The following is a 23515-nucleotide window of genomic DNA, read 5'->3' as shown; positions in this document are numbered from 1 at the left end:
ACAAACGAGAAGTGGTGTTTTCAGTTCCACTAAAAATAATTTTCTTTTAATGGTTCCTTCGACCAAGCAAAATACAACTAAAAATTTAGCTCCTGCCAACCAATTAAAAAGCAGTTTAATCCCAAAAGAAATCCCACTGCAGTCTCTTGCTGAACTTTATATAAAAATTTGGGTGAAGGTCAAAAGGCAAACGGACATTTTGAAAACTCAAGTTGTTTTCTGAGGTGAGTCAGAGAGTTGGAAATAAATTGTTTTGCTGGTGAATTCTGACAGGGAAACTGATCGGTGTTAGGAACTGGTTTGAGTAAAAGCATGAGCCTACATGTCAGTAGGGACAAGTCCTTTTTTTCCCAAAGCTTTAGCACTGATGAAACATATTCGACAAGGTCAGTGTTCAATCCCATAGTGAAAAAAGTTCCTTCTTTGTGAAGCAAAGCACCACAACCAGCAGCCTCAGATGGCAGGACTTCTGCATGCAGAGCTACTTCTCCAACTCCTCCAAAAACAGGTGACAAAATGCCCTGCTTTGCCCCTGTGATGAACACAGCCTTGCACTGCACAGCACTTTGTCACCTCGATATGACATCTAGGGAACCACACAGCCATGCAAGGGGGTTTGGGCCTGAGCTCCCACTCCTTCCAGACTTGGGATTTTAACCTGCATGCTGCAGATTAAGCAAACTGGGCTGCGCAGTGCATGCTGTGCTGACAATATAGGGGAAGTTTTCCACCTCCTTGCTCCCTGATAAGCCAGCTGAGGGCCACCTCTGCTGAGTTTATCCTGTGCTTTTAGTGAAGGGACAGAGAACAAGCAAAGTCCTGTGAAAGTGGGATTTGAGGGAGTGATTAATTCCACCATCCAGCTGGCAGACACAGCAGCTGTTACTATTACAGTCCTGATAGCATTTCATTTATTTTAAAACCCTTTCTTAAAGCTTTAATATCACATCCATTTTAAATCACTTCATTTGAAGGTGCCAGCAGGGGGGGGATCAACTTGTAATGAACATGGGAAAAAAAGACCAGTCTCCCATGTCACTTTCTGAGACAAAGCTTCTTACACTTTTAAGATTGCATATCCTTAACTCTGCAGCAGTGGAACAGAACACAGAGTAAAATCCAGGAGGGTTGAGAAAGGTTCAGTAGTGACAACAGTAAGTAGGTGGAGAGCAGTTATACAACCTCAACATTACTTCCATTAATGAAGAGCCCTCACCAACACTTTGCATTTCTGAGCCATCCTGTACTCGTGGCACTATGGACAGTCACCATACAAGCTTAAGAATAAAGTCTCAGGACTGTGTGGTGATATCTGAGAAATGGGAGGACAGAAATTGATCAGGGGCTGCCTGTAGGCTTGCAGGAACAGCATGGCTTGCTAACAGGGAGGTCTCAATTCCTGCATCTAAGAAAAGAAAAGATGAACTTCAGGATGGGAAATGGACAACTAACTGAATGGGAAGCTCCCCACGTGAATACATAGACCACGAGAGCTTAGGAGAATCTAAAGCCATTTTGCTCTATAAAAACCTATCCAATAACCACTGAACTTGTTGGGGAGAGTCTTCTCTTTAGCAGAGGTGTGATTTAATCAAATTCAAAGACTGAAAGTGGTCAGATTGTGGGTGACACTGTGCAAATGACAGGTGATGCTGTCAGAGCAAGCAGCCTTACACACGTACTGCCCTGGGGACTGTGTGAGCTCAGTGATGCTGCAGGGATGAAAACGTGGGTGCATACATGAAAGTAATAACCCCATATCTGAAATGCTTTTTCAAATATCTCTATTCAATAAAAGATCATCTGAAAACAAGGCCAGACCAAGCAATCAGTCTAAAATTCCTATCACTTGCTTTAAAACTCAGAAAAGTAATGAATTAAACTAGCATGGCAAAGATACTCCTCCAACAGATTAGTCCAAAGTAATTATCCCTGATTTTTGTTTTAATCAGATCATGCGTCCTACAAGCAAGAAAATCTCTCCCTTTGTACACCACAAATGAAACATTCCCATACCTAACACATCCCTCACGAGATTAATGTCATCTCTCAGGGATTCAGCTGAGAAGCAACACTGCCAAGCTGTGGTGCAATGTTCTGTAGGAGGTTCTACAGATGAGTGCTCACATGCTGGGCTGATGGAAGCACCACTCCAGCCCCCTTTCCTTTTGTTGCCTACACTCCCATCTCTGACAAGCCTTTATTCACCACGGTGCAAAGGTTATCATCATATCCAGCTGCTGTGCTCTGTGCAAGCTGTGTTTCCCACTGGGCACTGCACCAGGTACACTTGCAATCATGCTTTGCTCTGGTGGGAGGAGCTGAATCACTGTTCTGTAGACTACAAGGAGACACCTTGAAGCAGAAAATGGCTTTGAAGAGCCAGCTTGCTCCACAGAGCAGATGGCTGGGCTAGGCTGAGGTTAAAGACATTCATTATAAATCCATCATCAAACTAGGACATCGACGTACAGTGATTATCAGATCAAGAGAATGTGCTTCGAATGGCAACTTCTGTCTTGCTGTCAGTCACACAGGGCTGCAGCCAAGTTGGGTCAGATCCCCCTCTCACAGACCCGAGAGCAATACCTCCAAAGCCAGATGGAATCTGGAAAGCTGTTCTGCACAGAATGCCTGCATCCAAGCAATGCCAGCTGCAGAAATCACAAACTCCAGGCACTAACGCACATACAGAGCATCACTGCCCAAGGCCCTACCAACAGAGCCCTAACAATCTTTACCAGATAGGAACCAGATCCTGAATAATGCAGTAGTGAAATGAGAATTGAGGCCAACTAAAAGTATTACTGCTAAAGCACAGCTCAGGTTAAGCAGAAAGCAAGCATTTCCTTTGCTGAGCTCACCAACACGTTGCTCAGTGGTGAATAAGCTGCGTCCCATATGCCACTATGGAATGGATGTGAGGAAATCAGCCTGCCTGAAATACTTTCTTTTGAAAACAATGCAAATTTCTCAGCCTAATGGCTTTTGTTCCCCCAGGGAATAACATAAATTAGACTGCTAAATTTGTAGTGATTTTCTTGTCATTTGGTATAATGATCATGAGGTTATGGCTTGAACATCTGAAATCCAGTATTGCAGGGCTTCTTAAATTGATTGTTATAAAAAGCCAGTCCAGACTAAATAATCTCTAGAGGCTTTTTTTTTTTCCTCCAGTTTTTGCTTTAAAAATGATTTTTTTTTGAAGCTGTGGACAGAATACCTTACTTCAGGCCTGCTTCAAAATTACAGCACTGCTGGAAACAATTTACAATTAGACTTTGAGAATTTCCAACCTTCAGTTATTCAGTGCAATATGGAATATCTGTATATATTGCTCCTCTGTCATTTTCTACACAAAGCCTTATCTAAAGCTTGTTCATACATTCACAGCTAGTTAATGATATTTACAACTTGCTATGGGAAGAAAGCAGTGAAACCATTCATAGAGCAACATCCTACTTCTGTTCTGCCACGTGAAGATACAGAAGTTCTGATTTCTTGCTGCTGTCCCACACCTCCTGTGCCAGCATATAGGCTTTCACATCACCACATTGAAATTAAGGCAGATGCTCAACAAATAGCTCAATTTATGGTCACCTCCAAAAATATTACTCCATCATCTAATAATCTCTCATTCTCCTTAGTGATATCTCTCTGGTTAACCTTTTATAAAACCAGTAGGGGCCATGTTTATATTTGGAGTCTGGGGAAGTGGAATTTGGGTGGTGAGGCACTGGCACAGGCTGCCCAAGGAGGCTGTGGATGCCCCATCCCTGCAGGCATTCAAGGCCAGGCTGGATGTGGCTCTGGGCAGCCTGGGCTGCTGGTTGGTGACCTGCACACAGCAGGGGTTGGAACTGGATGAGCACTGTGCTCCTTTGCAACCCCGGGTTTTCCGTGAGTCTATGAAATATTTTTCCATCTTCAATAATAGTTTGTTAATATTGTAAATAACAGCACAGCATCTCTGTGCATTTGCCCAGCTGACTAAGATGACCATAAGGGATTTATTCTGGTCATTTCCTTCTGTGACCCAAATTCACATTTGCAGACAGATCTTGAAAGGATAAAGAGTAATACTTTAACCCACTGCAGATTGCAAACCTAATCTACTCTTAAGAGAGCGACAGTCACTCAATTTGAGAAAAATTGGTGAGCAAAAATAGACCAGAACTGTTTGTCAAATATGTCCATTTTATTTATTCCCTGCTATGTACCAAGAAGTCTAAATATTATTTCTACTGTAAAATCTTCCAACACCTGCCCTCATTAGAGAGCAGAAGCCCTACACAACAACACAAGCCATGCCTTGGAATGTCAGATAGCCAGACTGTATCACATTCAGATTTTAAGCAAAGGTCACAAAGCTGGCTTTACTGCTCAACTCAATCCTATTTTTGCTCTCTGTAGCTAAGGGGAGCTGTAAGGTGCTGCACAGTGCCTCCATCCTGTGCTTTCCTCAGCTGGTGGTGATGAAAGAAAAAGAAAAGGAGAATCAAAGTCCAACTGCTTACATTCCAGTGACATCAGCTGGAAGAATGACCTCAGATCAGTGAAACAGCTGAAGCACATCTCACCAGCACCACTGTCTGTATGGGTGTTCCTGACTTTCAGACTTTTGTGCAACCTATTAAGTGGCATATTGCATTTCAGATTCAAACTAAAGCTTTCCAAAAGGCAACTGGTGCTGTGAGCAACAATCTTTAAAATCTCTACCAGCAAGTATTTCTTTGAGTTACTCTTTAAGAGGCTATGCCATTTCATACCTGGTGTGAAGGGCTAACCTTTAGTACCCACTTACTGCTTGGAGAAAAAGCAGCTCTGCATCAAAACCATGCTGCTGTGAAGCAAACTTAGCTCTGCTGAACAACTCCAACCCAAGCTGTCATCTTCACCCCTTATTTGCTGCTCACCTCCCTCTAAACTTTTCACTTCCCACAAAACCAACAGTAAAAGCTTGTTCTGAAGAGTTTACTCGTATGTTTTTTTGACAAACCCCCAAAAAGCACATAGTGCCTGCTAACCTAAAGTTACATGTCTTCATGGAGCTCCTGGTGAGCCGTGAGAGCTGATGGGAACTGGAGAGACACCCCATAACTCAGGCACTCTGTTTTGCATCACAACACCTATCACCCTCTCTGTCAGTTTAAGATCCAATAGGTTTCTCCTGCTAATTATTTACAGTTGTGGATGGATAATTGGTCAGTGTGAACAAAAAAGTGTTTTTCCTAGTCTGCTGCTGATGGTTGTTGGTGATTTGCATTGCTGCACACTGCAGAGATAGTACCAAGCTGGATTTATCTTGTTTAAGATGCAGACAAGATGTGAAGATACACATGAAGATTCACCACAATGAATCACCACGACTTACCTCCGCAGTAAAGCAATTCATTTGCAGCTAGAGGTCAGTAAAAACAGGTTACAGCACAAATAACATTACTCCATAGTTCCTTCAAGAGGAATTATTCTATTCAGAAACTATCCCAAGCCCTTTATTTTGGGCTTAAGTTAGCAGTGTGCCAGCTGGCCACTTGGAAACTAAGTTCATTTACTCACGCAGTGTGTAGGCTGCACATGCTGAATCAGTAAACAGTCCTGCTCAGAGTTGCTCCCATGGGTTTGAAAGCCAGCACAGAAGGACCTCCACTAGGGATGAAGCACTGTCTCAGGCTCAGCATCTCCATCAGGCTTCAGCTGTTCCACTGAGGCTGTCTACAGGGGTGATAGTTACAGCAAGCTCTAGTATTGTTATACACACACTCCCTCCCTGCTGCACAAGTGTGTGCAACCCTATCCATATTTACAGGTGACTGCACACAGTCATTCCCACAGCAGGAAGACAAGACCATTTTAGATTGCCCCTAAGTAAGCTGGGCTAAATTGTAGCTGTCAGAGCACAGTGGCTCACTTGTACTATGCATTTGAGGGAGAGAAGCAGCATGCTCCTCTTTAAGAGCTTCCAGAACCATCCTTTCAAGGTACTTTCCCAATGCGTTTTTATGCTGCTCCAAAAGCCGACCCATTAATGCTCACATCTGAGTAAGAGGAACGAACACAGCAGGAGTGAAGCTGCCTCAAAAAGATACAGGCTGACTGAGGATGAAATGCTGGGGTTGGACAGTCGCTTCAGGTGATCTTAATTTTAACGTTCTGGGGATCAGACATTTTCTTAACTCAACGTGCACACTTCTAAAAAGTCAGCCTGTATCTCAATTACATTATGCAGATTTGCTTTCTTGCACATTTTTGGATTCTCACGCATACCAAACTCCAGCATTTCATCAAGGAGACATATCTGCAGGCAATGTGACAGCTGCTTCCCGGCTCCCTGAGCCTGCAACATTTTATTTGGGTCATGCATAGTATCTTTGCTCCCCTTTGAAGCAGGTAAAATGTCTGCTCGTTTGTGACAGTGGGCGATACCACCACCAAAATTAAGCCATTGCAGAAGAAAACTGTCAAGGAGGACAAAGCTGCTACTGCATGTTTACAACAATGCATGGGCACTGTTTCTTGAGCTAGCAATGCATTGCACAGGGAGCTAAATTCTGCTCTTCCACTTGGCAGCTTTACCAATGGGAGTCAGTGCAGTGTGAGTGCAAGCTCACTGCATCCCATCCACAGAAGGATCCCTTCACAGGGAGGCTTCCCACATCCACAGAGCTGGAGATGGGGCAGCCTCTGAGCACTGCCTTTGTGGAGGAGAATCTGCAGTAATGCAAACCTGGGGACACTTTCTCATCAGTTCTATTTGCAGGGAATCGTGATGGTGATGACCAGTTCTGGCAACCAACCAAGAGAGGATGTTTCGTGCTGAAGGTTACGTATAGCAACAAGGATCCCAATAAGAATGAAAATTAATTTCTGCCCCATTTACCAGCAATTAGAAATATGGAAAATCAATATAAACACTATGTAACTGTTGATGCCAACAATGGATAAATATTTCTGACTGGATGAATTCAATACTAATGAATTAGACATTAATCAGTAGCATAAAATATTATTAAAGTTTCTTATCTGGAAAAAACAAACAAACATACTTTGTAAAATCACTTTGATGTGAAGGAATGTCCCAAATGGCAGCTTCATAAATAAAGCTTTACTAAGCCTTGCTCCTCTGCTTGCACTGGCTTATGTGGGTGTCAGCTTGGTCTGTTCCTTGCTGTTCTGAGGGGTGCTAAGCTCCAAATAAAATCAGGGCTTTCAGAGCTCTATGTTGGGTTGAACAAAATGCTACGAACTAAGAACAAATCTAGATCTTCATTCTGAGGCATCGCAGTGGGATGAACCTGCAAGTAAGAGCAGAAGCCAGTCAAAATAGTTGAGTTTGAGATGCGACCTCTGCAAAATTAGTCAGCCTTACAGGATAATGAAGCAAAACCCTGTATTTGTGACCACAGGAAAAGTACAAATGTGCTGAAACCTTCACTGGTGTCTCACTAGAAAGCTCGGTAGGACAGATCACTGTGTTAAGTGGGTGCAAGCTTTGAGTCCATAATAAAACCTGCAGCCAAAAAGGTGTGACCCAGTTTCTCGTTCCACCACTGAACAATTTGCACAGCTCTAAATATAAAACTGTTGATAACATATCCATATTTGTTGCACAGGGAGCTTGCTGCATGAACTGTACCAGGCAACAAGTTGGGTATTTCCAACCATCCTGCACAATCTCTCCTTTTAATAAGAGAATCAGACGCTGTTTTTCTCTTTATCACAGCCACATACAAATAAACATGAAAGCCCAAGTTGAAATTAGAAATATATTTGTGTTATTTTGAAACATGGCACTACACAGTGAAAATCATGTCATTGCATTTGTCTTGAAAGAGTAACAGAAGACAGTATTGATACAGAACATCCTCTCACTGTCCCACTTCATTCTGTCTCAGTGTGTTTTTAGAAGTAATAATGTTAACGATGGCAGCATTAAGTCACATTGAATAAGCTGCAGAGCTAACAGAAGTAAACACTCTCACCCTGGCTTTAACCTCAGCGTGGTGCAAACCCCACTGCAAACACTGTGAGCCAATGGAGTAACTCCACTGATGCCAGCAAAGCCACACTGATACAGGATCACATTAGATCTATTCCGTAGCTTCTGCTTGAGCCTGATGCATACAGCCCCAATAGAGTGCCCCCTCCTTGCATATCTCAAAGCTCTTTAAAATGATAAATAGTTACTGTGACCTTCATTTTATAGGTGGGAAAATGGAGGCACAGACAGAAAGAGTGAATTGCTGAAAGTCTTCTGGGCTCAGGAACAACAGCCAGGTGCCCTAAGCCCTGATCTTGCACAGCAATGTGCTCCTGTCTGCCTGAGCAATTAGCACAACTGATACAAGACATTTGGGACCAAGTGTCCTTAAAGGACCACTCATATTAACTGAGCAAGGCAATGTTATAACCAGAGTGTTTTTCTTTTAAGAAATACTATAGCATTTGCAGTAGTTAAATAGATGCTACGTTAATCAGCTCTTTTATGCTAGCATACAGTCCTTAGATTGCTTATTACTATGTTATTTCTTACCTTAAGCCCTCCCAGCTACTCTAAATAATACTGGAAATACACAGAGCTTTAAAAAAATATTTCCATTACAAATATTTTAAAAATAGACTTATCCTAAAAAGCTGTCCGGCACTATTCCAAAAATCTCTGTAATAAATGTCTTTTTTTTTCTCATTTTAACAAAAATAACTAATGCTATATAGTAGAGCTCAAGTTTTGACAAATCTATAATACAGTCAGAAATATCTTGGGCCAGATTCCACTCTTGTTTATGCACTTAGGATCACGGTGTTCACTTCCTCTGGTTCACTCTGGCATAACCAGAAGCAGAATGTAGCCCTTAGTGTTTTAAAACAACTGAACAGGCTGAACACTGCAACAATTACTTGTGCCTAGCGTTACACAGAAGGGAATTCCTTTATTTCATTGCAACTGAAAATGCCAAAGAACGTTATGGTTCATATTTTTGCCATAGCCAAGGAGGTGTCAGGCAGCTGCCAGTGGATGACTCAGATCCACAACCACATTTTGCCTCTAGAAAAGGAAATTTTGGCTGAATGTCTGCAGCTGCTGTCAGTCATTGAAAGAAGGATGCATATTCAGAGAGAAAACTCGTGGAGAGAAACCACCAACCTTCCTATGCTTTCCACTCTTCTAGGCATCCTTTCAACTGTGTTTTGTGACTCAGGAAGTTGTGTGAGCTTGCTAGAATCTCCCATTAATTCACTGTAGGAAAGACACTCTTAAATTGCACCCAGATTTCCAGCTGAGCTGCCCTTTTCCAAGTGCACATTTAAAACAAGCTATAAAGTGCTCACAGGATCTGCATCTGATCAGAAGGACAGCGTGGAAGCTGACAGTCTTTTAAAACACTGGAACATTTTCATGTTTTTCTCCTTTCTCCCTTTTCCTTCTGGCCTTCAAATTTAAATGCAACGTTTGACTAATGATGACAGAAATTAATCTGCTCTCATTGCATCAGGTTATATATGCAAGTAACAGTCTCAGCTGCAAACTGTGATTCCTTCCCGTGACCTTCATGGAATTAGTATGGAACCTTACACACCGATTTAATCTAACCATGTCTAAAACTTGTAGTCTGGTTTTCTTCCTAGACTTTGGCTGCTGATCTATCATTAATTCATAAACCAAGGAAATTTAAGCATATAGGCTAAGTTCAGTCCTCACTGTCGTCTTCATCATCATCGTCATCTTTACTGGGAGCACATCTTTGGAAGCAGTGCACTAGAGTTGCTAGGAAGAAGCTTGACAGAATTGCAGCAATGGAGACTGCGACTCCAGAGAAGATGATGATAAAAAGGTCCGTCAATGACAAACTAAATTTGCATTCACTAAAGCTGACCTCAGATAATTCATTCAGAAAGATTCTTCTATTTTCTACAGGCAGGGAACACTGGATTTCATGGAGACCTGCAAAGAAGAGGAGAGGGAAACAAATCAGAGGAATATTGATGAAACCTTCTGTTGCTCTGGACAGAGACCGAATGCCTGAGGAAAATGTTTTAAGGGTTATTTCTAGGCTTAGGAATTTGTATGAAATTCAGGAAAAACAAAAGAACAAAGTTTGACACTCTCCAAAAGCCATGCCACAGCCCTCTGGAGCACCCCCCCATTATGCTGTTCCATTTTTACTCTTCCAGGTGATGGTTTTAAAGTGAGACAGGGGAGGTTTAGGTTGGATGTTAGGAGGAAGTTTTTCCCCCAGAGGGTGATGAGGCACTGGCACAGGCTGCCCAAGGAGGCTGTGGATGCCCCATCCCTGCAGGCATTCAAGGCCAGGCTGGATGTGGCTCTGGGCAGCCTGGGCTGCTGGTTGGTGACCTGCACACAGCAGGGGGTTGGAACTGGATGAGCGCTGTGCTCCTTTTCAATCCAGGCCATCCTATGATTCTGTGGTGCGACCTGATGGCTGTGATTCTGAGAATTCAAAGCATGACTGCTGAACTCAGCATGCAGCTACAGCTGGAGGCCCAGGAACATTTCCCTACTAATGCTTCTGAACACACATCCTCACTCCAAAAAGGGATAACAGGGATACTGAATTTTCTTCTGCACTTTGGTGCTTTCTACACCTTATTTTTTTTTCCCCATGTACAAAACTACAGCTGCCTTTTTTTTCTGGTCAAAATGACAACTTAGGTTTAACAAATGCTCCTCCTTAGGTTTGATTCTGACCTCTTTCAGCCTTTCCTCTCCATCTCTTCAGCAGATATGCCAAGTAACAGCTATTATGCCTCGCTGCACTACTGAAGGATGCCTAGAGCCACGTTCTTCACAGGGAAAGCAAAAATGTCCACATTTTAAAAATGGTGAGGAATATAATGTGGTAGTAGGGAGTAAAAGCATAGCTCATTGCATATCCCCAGTTAGCTCATTTACAAGAGGGAGAATGGGGAGAGTATATAAATAGAGGTAGAATGGAACAAACACTGAAGGAATGAAGTCTGTATCACCGTTAGCAAGACAGCTTTGATCTGCTGCTGAGGATATGAATGCAAAGAGGAAATATGAGAAATGTGCATTACTGATGTGAGAAGTGCTGCTGCTTTGCTGGACTCGCATTGTTCTTTGCTAATGATCACAAAACAGCTTTTGACTGCACTGCTGTGTGTGCAGTGCACGGGAGGCTTCTATTGCACAGCTCCAGCAAAGCACCAGCACTGTGCTGCTCTGCAGAAGGGATGTGTGCCTCTGCTTCATGATTTTCATTTTCCTTGTGGTTGAATTGCTACAGTGCATTAGGTTTTATTACAAACTCCAGGCTTCTAGCCCTAGTGGTGCAAACCTGACTGCTTACCTGGATGCAGCCCAGCTGTTATGCTGATGTGACAGGGAGCTTTAGCCAAGTCAGCGAGGGATTCATGCATCACCCTGACTTACGTGGGCCTGTAATGATGATGAGCTTACTAAATTTTGAGTCTTAAGAGCCATCCTCTATCTGCCTTATCTGTCTATCTTCCTGCAGTTCTGCTGCTAGCCTCCTTTTCCATTCTCCTCTCCCCCACAACGTAACAAAAGCTGCCAGCAGAACAGGACTGCAGTCAGTCTGCCCAAGGCTGAATGGCTTCCTCTAGGCAGGCTGCCACCTGAACACAAGCGACGTTCTTCCTCTGAGCCCAAAGCACGGCAGATGGTGCAGCAATGTGCTCTGCAGCCCCTGAACCCCCCTGGCCTGGAAGGTGGAGGATCCTCCTGCTTTCAGACATCCTCTGAGACTTTTGGAAATGGGGAACCTGCAGTATTTGTATTTATCTCATGTTTTGTAGACAGGCTGACATACCGGAGCCCCAGAGCGTGCCTGCACAGATGGAAGAAGAACTTCTGCATTACACAGCTCATGATAAAGCTCCCTGTACAAAGCTTTCTTCTGTGAGAAGTTGGGGCTGGCAGCACCTCGTCCTTATTGTCCTCAAATAGAAACTCAAGGGGGAAATAGGAGAGGCAAACTAAAGAGGATGGAGATGGTTACCTTGCTGTGTTTCAATCCATGAGAAATACAGGAGAAGTGAAAAGCACTAGGCTTGGACAACAAGGCCTGTGTGTTTTTTTGGCAGATTTTAGAAAAGCAAAAAAGTTCTCTTTAAATCAGAGTAATAAAAGCAGTTACTGCTATTGCATAGAAACAGCAAGAAAATGAATATAAGCTACTGAAAATTTGTCTGAAGAGGAAGTTCCTGAATAATAAGAAAAGATCATTACATGTTTGAGCAGAAAAGCCAGGTCCAAGTGAATATGCCACCTCAAACTCCATTTCCTTACAGGAAGTACAGGAAAAAACAATTTTCTACACCAGCTGTAGAACAAAGCATTAATGAGTGATACGAGCTGAGCAGAACTGCTGTCTGCAGAGCAGCTGAGCCCTGCTCTCAGCACACCCAAAGACAGACTGCACAGGTGGGTTGTTTACAATTACTTTACCTATCCTGGACTGTTCCTGCTCCCAGATGCTTTCATCTAACATCACAGTAGATAGAATGCAGTAGAAAAGTACCTGCAACACACCAAGACGCTTGGAGGGTATTTCTTGCTATGAGAATCAGTGTATTGTAAGAGTTTTGAGTCAGATTGGACAATAAAAGGATAAAAAGGCTCTGCTCTCTCCATGTAGCTGTGGGTACTGAAATCTAGGTCATGTTCCCAAACAATGAGATAAGGAGTTTTGTATTCCTTTCATTCTCCACAGCCCTGAAGTGCTGCCTGAGCCTCACCTTTTTGCAGAATTCTCTGTCTTTGAAAATAATCGACATCAATAAGCAAAACCCAGCATCAGAAATCAGAAGCCTGCACCAAGCAGCTGTATTCTACTGACCCAAGGAGTGTCTCCTTCCAAAGCAGATGCAGTCAGCATTAGACCTGGCTTCCCTCTGCACACCTGAACACATCACAGCACGAAGGCCATGCAGGACAACACGTAATCAAAACCCCTTCATCTGCTTTCTTCCATAGCAACACAGAACTTTCTTTACATCATACAATATCAGGTTGTCTGTAACAAATGAGAAGCCAGACTGAGTGAACTGATGCCCTATGCTCCACCTGTCCCACTACACTCGTGACCACCAACAGATCCCATTTTGTTCCTTGCTTAGGCAGAAAGTAATCCCACATCATCTCACAGCCTCTAAACACCCCACGCCACTTCTAGTGCCATTTGACCTCAGTCATCTGCTGTCACTCATTTTGACCTTTTAATTACATTATTTTTCATAAAATATATATAAATTCATTGAATTCTCTAGAGCTGATTCAGCTTATTCTTTAGAATTCAGCTAGGCTTCTTGCAAAGGGCATCACCAAGAAGTCTGCCATTCAGTGCTTGGCTGCAGCAAGAAACCCCTTGATGACAGTTATAAATATCTCCCTGCTTCCACAACACGTTCAAGGAGTCTCCAAACAAATCTGTAAATGAAATAACAAGTGTGAGCATGTTATAAATACATAGCTGATGTTATTTTGGTCAGGGTCACTGCATTATCTGCAGCAACTCCAGCTGTCTCAAGGACAATGTCACACGCTCTGTCTTTCTGCTATGCCATCTGAAGAAGCCCATGTGCTACAGTGGCAATGGAGTTGTGACGCAGATGTAATGCACTGCTTGCTTTTAGCATGGGAATGCTTTGAAGTCCCACTCAAGGGACAGGTGTTAGATTTTATACAGGCACTGAAAGCTGCAGAAATGAGATAAAAACATGGGAACAGATCACCTGACTAACAGGGGAAGTGTGAAATTGCTGGAACTCCAGAACAAGAAAACATGTACAGTTCTTTATAGACTGCAGTGATGCAGGGGGGTTCCAGATGAAGTTCATTTCAATGAAATTCTCTCATAGGTTTTCAAAGAATGTGACTGTGAGACGCCTGGCCATTGGAGGCTTGTAACTATTGAAACCCAGGGCTTCATCCTTAGCAATCAGTTCTAGCAGTTATTTCAGCTAGAGCCTAACTGCACTGGTGCAGGACTACGCACAGCTTGGTTTGTCCTGCAGTCAAGGCTGAAATACTTCCCCTGGAAAGATGAAGCTCTTAGAAAATGAATGCAGTTTGAAAGCAATCTGTACAAAACCACATGCAAATGATTAATAATTAATTCCCCTGTAAATTAATGAAAACAGACCTATGATAGCTCTGCAGTGCTCCAAGTTTAAACTTTTCATGAAAAAAACAGAAACAAAAACCAAGTACCAATCTCCATAACACTGGTATTTGTAGCTGTGATTCAACCACCTTCATCATAGGAACTGCTGGACCAGTAAGCTTCCAATGGTGCACTGGCTCAAGCACTGATTGCATTCCAAAGCTGCCCTTGCATCTAACGTGAGGTTTTCCTACATATTTTGACTGCTGATGTATTCTGAGTGGTGCCTTTGTTTCATATTCCTTTGCTTAGAGACAACAGCAACACTTACCCAGATCAGCCTGACATTTCAAGCACTCTGTGTGCATCTACTTCCTTATAACACTTATGACTTCTTAATACCTGTGCAAACTGAATGTTTCATGGGATAGCTTCTGAAAGTCATCATTACTTCAATATTATGGTCTGTTAGCTCTTGTAGCTGAGAAATCTTGCTCTGGGGAGCAAGAATGGGAGAAGAAGGCCTCAATTCTATTGGGTTTTGTGGATTTCACATAGAACAAATATTAAGATGGTTTCCTAGCAGTTGGGAATATGCAATAGTAGGAGAAAATGAAAACGCCCATTGATACATACACTGATAGATGTAAGGAATACATACATGAAAGAAGCAGTAAATGTAAATGTGCTTCATGCATCATAGTGCTCATAACAGCACTATAAAAGAGCACTGTTGTGCTATTGAAATACTTAGGAGAAGCAAAACTGGTGTTTGGGTGGTGATGCACTGGAACAGGAGGCTGTGGATGCCCCATCCCTGCAGGCATTCAAGGCCAGGCTGGATGTGGCTCTGGGCAGCCTGGGCTGCTGGTTGGTGACCTGCACACAGCAGGGGTTGGAACTGGGTGAGCACTGTGGTCCTTTTCAACCCAGGCCATTCTGTGATTCTATGGTTTGCCCCTTTGGGTGGAGTTCAGCTGTTCTCTCCTATCACCAAATGCAGTTTACACACATTTGAGATGTTTAAATGTGGCGTTTAATTTCTTGTATGGTATTTTGCCCCCAGCTATAGTTCTCTTTAGTCTATTCAAGCACTGTCACTGAAGAATAGATGTATTAATAAATGGTGAGAGAGGCACAGCCTCTGAAGACAGATGGAATTTCATTAAAGTCAGCCTCGAGCTACCAGAAAAGTAAGGCTTAAAGAAATCTGAGGCCTGTATTTAGATCTCTAAATAATTTTTTTAATGGTCAAATGCCCCAGTTTCCTACATCGACTTTAGAAGGTGCTCAACAGTTTGCTTCAATGTCTAAATATCAAGTTTAACATCAGGTGCCACGCTGCAAATGTTGCCCTCGTGTCCTGAAATCTGTGAAAGATGGATGTACTCCAAAAATCCTTATGATGGAAGAAATAGAGTGAAAAGCCAGTGGCAGTCAGATCATTTTACTGAAAATGACTAGGATATCACATTATGTATTTATATATGGATATATATAGAAACAGATTTGTTGCGCTTGTTAGGGAATCTTATTGCTCTTAGGAGTTTCTGCTTGAACAGAAGAAAAGCTGCTGAATGGGCAGTCTGAAGGCTTTCAGTTCATTTCCAAAAGCTGGATATTATGTTCTGTCCCAGCCATGTGCTGACATGTGCATGACTCCTGGGAAGAACTGACTGGCTGCAATGGTCAGAAGAGCAGAACAGCCTGTCCTTCTCAGCAGAAGCTTTCCCTGGTTCTCTATCTGTACATGAAATTAAGGCAGCCTTCTCCACAGAGCAAATATGGGGTGTGATAAAGAATGGGAGATTGAGACAGCTTCCCAACGCTCTGTGGTTTCACCACCTTTTGGTTAGGTGAGAAGGTCACATGCAGACTGCACCCACCAGTAACTGGGATGCTGTGCTTTGATAAGGCCTAGATTAGTGAAACGCCATGTTATTGTCTTTAATTCACAGAATACATTTATTTAATAGCATACCTTAGATTGGAATGGAATTAGAGAAGGATGCTGAGAGCCAAGAGATGATCACCTTATGGCCTAGCCTTTGTAAAATGGCTTACAAACACCATTCCATACTCACTGCACTGATTCACTTCTGAACTGCCCAGGTACTGCTGAATTCAGTTAGAGTTTGCAGTTCCAGAGGCCACTGTCAGTTTTGTTGCCACCATCCCACTGCCACCATCCCATTACCACCAGTCCCATTGCCACCAGTCCCATTAACACCATCCCATTACCACCAGTCCCATTGCCACCATCCCATTAGCACCATCCCATTACCACCAGTCCCATTGCCACCAGTCCCATTATCACCATCCCACTGCCACCATCCCATCACCACCATCCCATTACCACCAGTCCTATTGCCACCAGTCCCATTATCACCATCCCATTGCCACCATCCCATCACCACCATCCCATTACCACCAGTCCTATTGCCACCAGTCCCATTATCACCATCCCATTACCACCAGTCCCATTACCACCAGTCCTATTGCCACCAGTCCCATTGCCACCAGTCCCATCACCACCATCCCATTACCACCATCCCACTGCCACCATCTCATTGCCACCATCCCATTGCTACCAGTCCTATTACCACCATCCCATTACCACCAGTCCCATTACCACCATCTCATTGCCACCATCCCATTGCCACCATCCCATTGCTACCAGTCCCATTGCCACCAGTCCCATTATCACCATCCCATTACCACCAGTCCCATTACCACCATCTCATTGCCACCATCCCATTGCCACCATCCCATTACCACCATCCCATTGCTACCAGTCCCATTACCACCAGTCCCATTGCCACCAGTCCCATCACCACCATCCCATTACCACCATCCCACTGCCACCATCCCATTACCACCATCCCATTGCTACCAGTCCCACTGCCACAAGTCCCATCACCACCTGTGCTGTCTCTGGCCAACGCTGAGCGAATTCCTTAAGTCACTCTGGAAATATCAGTGTACACATCATAAGTCTCAGTCTGAACCATCTCATTACATCATTTGAGGTCTTTCTAATGCTATTTTAATGATGAGGGCAGCAAAACCTTTCATTCATGTATTGCATAGGGAGGAACGTAAATAAAACTTAAATAGACACGAAAGGTTGAGAAAACACTACTGCATCTAGATCTGCAGTCCCAGAAATGCTATACAACTTCTTGAGGTCTTTCAAAGATACTGGGAAAAAAGAAATAAAAAGAAAGAAATGAGAGCAAGATGAAGGAAAGGAGACACTACAGTCACATGCTAAAGAATATTTAAGTGCTAATTAAAAGTCATGTTAAAAATACATCAGTCATTAGTGAACAAGGTGATGGGCACAGCTGTCCAAAGCATGTTCATGGAAAGCAAAAATCAGCAACAGATCTTTATAGAGCACAAGGGAGAGAGAGCTTCCAAAAGCTTCTCCACTTCCAAAAGAAGTTATGCATTATTCTTATCTCCATGGGTCTCCTCAGGAAGAGAACAGCAGTGGTTACATCTTCTCCACTCAACATCATTCTGTTCACAGCTCCTTCCTCTGCAGTTCAGTTATTTCACCAGTTGTCAACCGCATCCAAAATGCAGTTCAGTTTTCAAGTATGCTGAAAGTTCCATTATTAATATCTTCCTCACAAATATAACAGTAAGATCTGTTTTTTTCATCGCCAGTTACTGCTTTAGTTAGAAATTCAGGTTGGATGAATAAATGCCTTCCAACGATGCAGATCCCAGCTGTCTGTGTGCGCGACAAGGCAGATTTGCAAAGGCAGCAGAGTGAGATGAGGTTTTCCAGGCAGCTGGTCAGACAGGTCAGCAAAGTGAGAGCTTTGCATGCTTTTTCTGGGAGTGTGCCAGAAAGAAAATGGACCTGGCTTTTGTGAGACTAATGAGCTGAAGTATGGCTTTTGTTCACATCGCCCAGTTCTCCAGAGGCCTTAATTGCAGAGGTAGAGAGTTTCAGGATCAATTAGTGAGATTTCAGTTCCCATTGATAAAACTCTGATTTTTAAAGCAACTTGGTATTTCTTCTGTGAAAAACAAAGGCAGGTTTGACCAGCATGATATTTTACTGCAGTGCTGAAATTCAAAGGTGGAACAGCAGCCGGGCTGTGTGACTGGTTACAGCTTGAGTGATTTCTCTTAGACATGCAGACAGAGCAGATTAAACTATTCCAAGTGTCATTCAAAGTGAAGAACCAAAATGAGCTCCCAAAGCACAAACCTGGCAGTGCTTTTCTCCCGGCCATTCTACCTCTGCCTGTTGAGCCTGCAGGGACTGCTGTGCCACAGCAACACTTGCAAACTGCAGGCCTGAGTTCTCACTTCATCCACTGCGTGGTCGGAGCACGTTTCTCTTCCACTTCCATACAACCATAGAACCATTCAGGTTGGAGAACATCACTAAGATCATCCCCCACTGTGCCCACTGCCCTCAGTGCCACATCTCCACACTGCACACCTCCATGGATGGTGACCCCACCACCCCCTGGGCAGCTGTGCCAATACCTCACTTTGGCACATCCTTTTCTAATTCTGAAGCATCCCAAACAGAAAACACACATGATGGTTCATAGAGCCTTTGGCTCCTTTGCAGCTCTTTGTGCTTTTCGTGAAGGGCTGGGGATCCCCGTTGTAAGTTACTGTCATTCACCTTTCTCTATTCTTTCCCTGCTCAGTAAAACCAGGTCACAGTGTTTGTCATTTAATGTCTGGCAGTGTCAGTCTGTCACAAACCTGTTCTACGGTGTTAATCACAGCATATTCTTAAAGAAAATCACTGAAAGAAAAGCACCACCCAACCTCTTTTTTTGCCCTTCCCTTTTCCATTCATACAGGCCATGCAATGAAAATGCTTTTTGCAGCATTATAAAAGTATACAGCCAAGGTAAGTAAGTTCTTTCCTTGGGCCCTGGAAATGTATTCCAGTCTTTTTCTTTGGCAGGGTTTCCAGACAATGATGCTGCCCTACTTTTCTGCATTTGCAGCATGGATGAGTATCTCCAGCCATCCAGCAGCAATGGGAGCAAGCAGGGAGCAGGAGGGTGAGCCTGGGAGCTGCTCTCCCCAGATCCTGCTGGGGAAGGTGTGACACCCCCAGAAATGCCATGTGAAGGGGTTTAGACAAGCATGACCTACAAACAACAGAGTGCTGGGTTTACTTCTCTGTGTGCAGGAATTGAATACACCAAGAGCTCAGCAGCCCCGTGCCCACAGGAAGGGCAAAGCAAAGCACTGCTGAGGCCAGGATGGGAAAGGAGGAACTGACCTAAGAAACGACCATTTGAATGGTTGCTCCTTCCCTTCTCTTGCTTTGAAAGATCTGGGAGGGCTGGTAATTGTTTGGCTGTATGGCTGAAAAGCAGCTTCCATTACTTTGGATGAGATGAAATACTGAAGCAGATGGGGAACAATGAGAATACTACTGTAAAGCCTGATCATCTGAGATTTCCAGACATAAGAAATTTAGCTGAGCACTGACAGGAGAGAAAGAGATGGGTTGGGACAGACTCTTTCAAACTGAACAGACTCAGCGCAGGTGAAGGGGAAGGAGCTACAGGTTCATGAAAAGAAGGAAGGCACAGGGAAGGCAGGAGTGGCTGAGGACCAATGTGAGAAAGGCAAATGCTTTGGTCAGAAAGAACTTCAGCTGAGGCACTGGGGAATGTGGGAGAGCAACACTGAGTTTGGTTGGGAAAGGGGAAAACGGGGAAAGAGGGGAAAAAGGGGAAAAGAGGAAAAGGGAAAAGGGAAAGGGGATATGAAAGAGGGGAAACGGGAAAGCTTCACTCAGACAAGCAGAAGAAACTTTTTCTTCAAACTACTTCTTCCTTAAAATAGACACCTATATATTTTTAAACAGCTAAGAATATTTAGGGCAATCCAGCTGAGTATAATAAAAGTTGCCACTGAAGGTCACGAGCGCAGAAGGAGCCTGAACAAGTGATTGCAAATGGATGATTGAGGGAGGGAAGACCTCTTCTGTGTGCGTCTGGAGCTGCCAGAACAGTTCCCTGACCTCAGCCCAATCTCCCCAGCTCTCCTCCCACGTCCTTTTACCTCTCACCACCTCCTGCACAGACAGCCCTCAGGCAGAGCCCAGGCACCATGGCTTTCCTGCACCCCATATCCCCGTGGCAGCCCTTACACTTTCCCTTCTATGAGAAGCAGGGCAGCTCCATAGCAGCACTGGGTGCCCTGGTGTTTGCTGGGAGGAGTGAACTGTGAGGCGATCTGCTAAAGCTGGATCAGTCGTGGCTTTGGGGTCGGATGGGAAACGTGGAGCAAAAGCTCTACACGTGGCAGCCTTAATACTTCTTTATTTTTTCCCCAATGCTTTTCTGAAAATTACTAGCTCAAATTCCAGAATTGTATATCCTGCACTGAGGATGTTCCAGAGTGTTTTCATTTGTTCCTAATAATGGAAGCGGTGCTATTTTAATAAAAGCACCATAATTGAAATACTGAGCGGGGTTTCAGAGCATCACAACAAAATTCTTCTGGAAAAGAGCTGACAGCTACAGTTGCATAAAACGGGGATTTAACTCTTCTGTAGCAGCTTTATGGCTGATCAGGAAAATGAGAGAAAGCACAGTTTTCCTAAGGAGCTGGCACAGGACATTCAGCTGTTCAAAGGGCTCATTGTGGAATGTATTTACCGGGAAGAAACCGGTGTCTGGAAGAGAATCAGCTCTGGGCACAACAGATTTGAAAAGGCTCCTTCACTGCCTATGCAACTTCAGCCTATAAATCAAAACTATTTATTTCTTAGCTGGGAGGAGGACGCGCCGTTAAAAAGAAACCAACACCATTTTAATGGACTCATTTGTTGGAAGCATGCAATTACAGTTTGACCAAAAGGCAGCTGGGGTCACTCGCAGGCAGGGCACACAGACAGCCCTCCAAGACACACACACACAGAGCTTTACCTTTCTGGAGCTTAGAGGCATTGTCCTGGATCCAGCTGAAAAGATTGGCAAAGTCACAGTCACAGACCCACGGGTTGCCCTCCAGGCGTATCGTCCGCAGGGAGGGAAGCGCTTCGAGGGCTGCCACGTTTAGGCTCTGCAAGTTATTGTCGTTCAATTCTAACACTTGCAGCTGTTCCAGGTTCTCAAAAGCAGCCTCGTCCACATCCACCAGGTTATTGTTTCCCAAGCTGAGTTTTATCAGTTTTTCTGCCGATTTGAATATCCCGGCTTCAAGCTGCGTTAAATTATTGTAGCTTAAATCTAAATACACCAGTTTGGTAGAACTGCTAAAAGTGCCCTCTTCTAAAGAGGTGAGGGAGTTGTTCCTGAAGTCCAAATAGACCAGGTCTCCATAAAATATAAAGAAATCAGCTGGTATCGCCTGGATGTTGTTATCGGCTATAAGAAGTTTCCGCACGTCCAATGGAAACGGATTGGGAACACTGGGGAGTCCTTGATCCCGGCAGTCTATGGTGTGGTAGTCCATACAGCTACAGACAGCAGGGCAAAGATGACCCGTGGGTAAGAAGAGCAGGCAGACAAAGAGAGAAAAAGGTAGAAGGCAGAAAGGAAAGCATGGCCACATCGTCAAGGATTCGGAAGCTGTGATGATGAGCACTTCTATGAGAAAGACATTTTGCTGAGCTGAGCAGCGGTGCCTGGTACTTGTGTGTGTGTGTGATTGTATCCAGGAGATCACATATCATCACAGATCCGATGGCAGCACGGTGGGGAGGGGGAGGGAGGGAGAGGCTGAAGGCAAGAGGGAGGCAGGCATATGTGAGGATTTACACTGCCAGAGAATGATAATGCTGCACAACGCGAGGGAGGGAGCGATGATTGGGTAAAACCGAGGACCTTTCAAAGGACTCCCTTGCTTTTGTGAGCTAAAAAAAGCTGAGAGCCTGTTTGCATATTTGCTGCATATTCCGGCAGATGGGAAATCACATCACAGTGATACCCCCAGAAATGCAGGTGAGGGGTGGCAAGCACCCAACTGACTGCTGTGCACTCTTTTCTCTTTGATTCTAAAGAGGCAGCAGAAGGACAGCAAGGGGGAACCAAAGGCAAGGAGCAGAAGCTGTACCTGGATGCCTTCTCAGCCCTTAGAGCAAGGACACTAACATTACTTCAATATGACTCATTTATCTTTTAACCAAGCGCTATCTGTGGCAGCAAGGAATCTGGTCTCAGAAATGAGGATGGTTTGTTTCCTGTTCCAATGACCAGGGCAGCTACTTTCTGCGATGGCATTAGAACGTCCTTCGGGACAAACAGCAGCACAAACTGACTCAAATCTTCAGCTAGGTCAAAGAGAAAATGGTGATTCTGATTTAAGATCTTTTCATAACAATTCAGAGCATCTTTCATTCAGGATAAAAGTACACAGCATAAGCTGAATGCTGCCCAACGTGGAAGCATGGTTGGTACAAGGGAACTTAGAAAAGAATGTCGGGGTGGGCACAAGGAAGGAACAGCAAGGGACAGAAGCCAAGGGAGCACTTGCTGTTTCCTCTCTGAATCATGGGGGCCAAGTCCTATCAAAAACCTGTGATGATGATTTAAAATACTGAGATGAACAAGATGCAAAATACCTCTTGTGCTCAGGATTCACTCCATGAATCTGCATCACCTGCTAACTGCAACTGGTGATCCTCATGCAGAACTGATGCCTTGTAACCTGTGAACGCCACGTCGTGCAAACACTTCTGCTGTCATTTACTGCTTTTCTGCCCTTCTCTAACTCAGTTAAGTCCTTAGGTCAGAGATACAGCATTCCTCTCACCTGTCAGCAAGCACAACTGACCTGATGTCCTGCAGTAACAGTGTGCTTAACTTTACACAGAAGACAGATCTTGGTGAAGTTATCCATACGCAGGATGTAAGGGCCCCTCTGTGCAGACCTTTATTTTTCTCCTTATGAAGCACATGGAATCAGACCCTGACATTTTCTCTTCAAAGATGTCTCAGTGTTATTATGCCTGTTTCACAGATGGGAGACTACAGACAGCAAGGCACAATCTGTGAAAGATCCAAGAACATATCAGCGACAGAGGTGGGAACAAGACCGAACTCCCTGCCTTGCAGCCCTTGCTCAAACTCTTTTCTGTACGAATGGACCTTCCTGCTGCCCGTGTGTCCTTGCTGACACAGGAGAAGCACCGTGAGCCACACTACCTGCACAGCTACACTGCATGCCTGTATGCAGTTTGCAATTTCTCCAGAGAGTCTGTGGAGCTTTCCTGTCTGAGATGTTTGCAGGAGACTGACGATGATTATTTTGGGCTGGGCACCCTGTAGGTTTGCCAGCAGCCAGCCCTGCACGCAGAGCAGCCATGCAGACAGTGCGAGGTGCCAGCACTGAGGGGCTGCAGCACTGCTGCCACCAGCACCTGCTGAGGTCTGACACCTCCCTCTGGCCACCTCTGATTT

The 23515-nt window shown here is 44.2% G+C and overlaps 1 protein-coding gene across 7 annotated transcripts in view; it reads right to left on the bottom strand.

Moving 5' to 3' along the window:
• The window catches only part of LRRC38 (leucine rich repeat containing 38), a 128522-nt gene that overhangs the window by 63762 nt on the left and 41245 nt on the right, over positions 1-23515 (bottom strand). The window contains exons 1-4 of one of the 7 annotated variants that reach the window (XR_008208736.1): positions 21041-22096; positions 9876-9943; positions 7047-7295; positions 5560-5715 (exon numbers count right to left, since the gene is read on the bottom strand). Coding sequence is in view for 2 of the 7 variants with exons in the window: in XM_052691611.1 (XP_052547571.1) it covers positions 9690-9943; positions 21041-21668 (882 nt within the window). In the remaining 5 variants the exon portion in view is untranslated. The other 6 variants (XR_008208735.1, XM_052691613.1, XM_052691611.1 and 3 more) reach the window with 6 other exon arrangements.

Source organism: Tympanuchus pallidicinctus, unplaced genomic scaffold, assembly GCF_026119805.1.
Source record: "Tympanuchus pallidicinctus isolate F22 unplaced genomic scaffold, pur_lepc_1.0 scaffold29, whole genome shotgun sequence".
NCBI lineage: Eukaryota > Metazoa > Chordata > Aves > Galliformes > Phasianidae > Tympanuchus > Tympanuchus pallidicinctus.
Note: the sequence above shows the minus strand (reverse complement) of the source record. Positions and strands in the feature narration are given on the sequence as shown.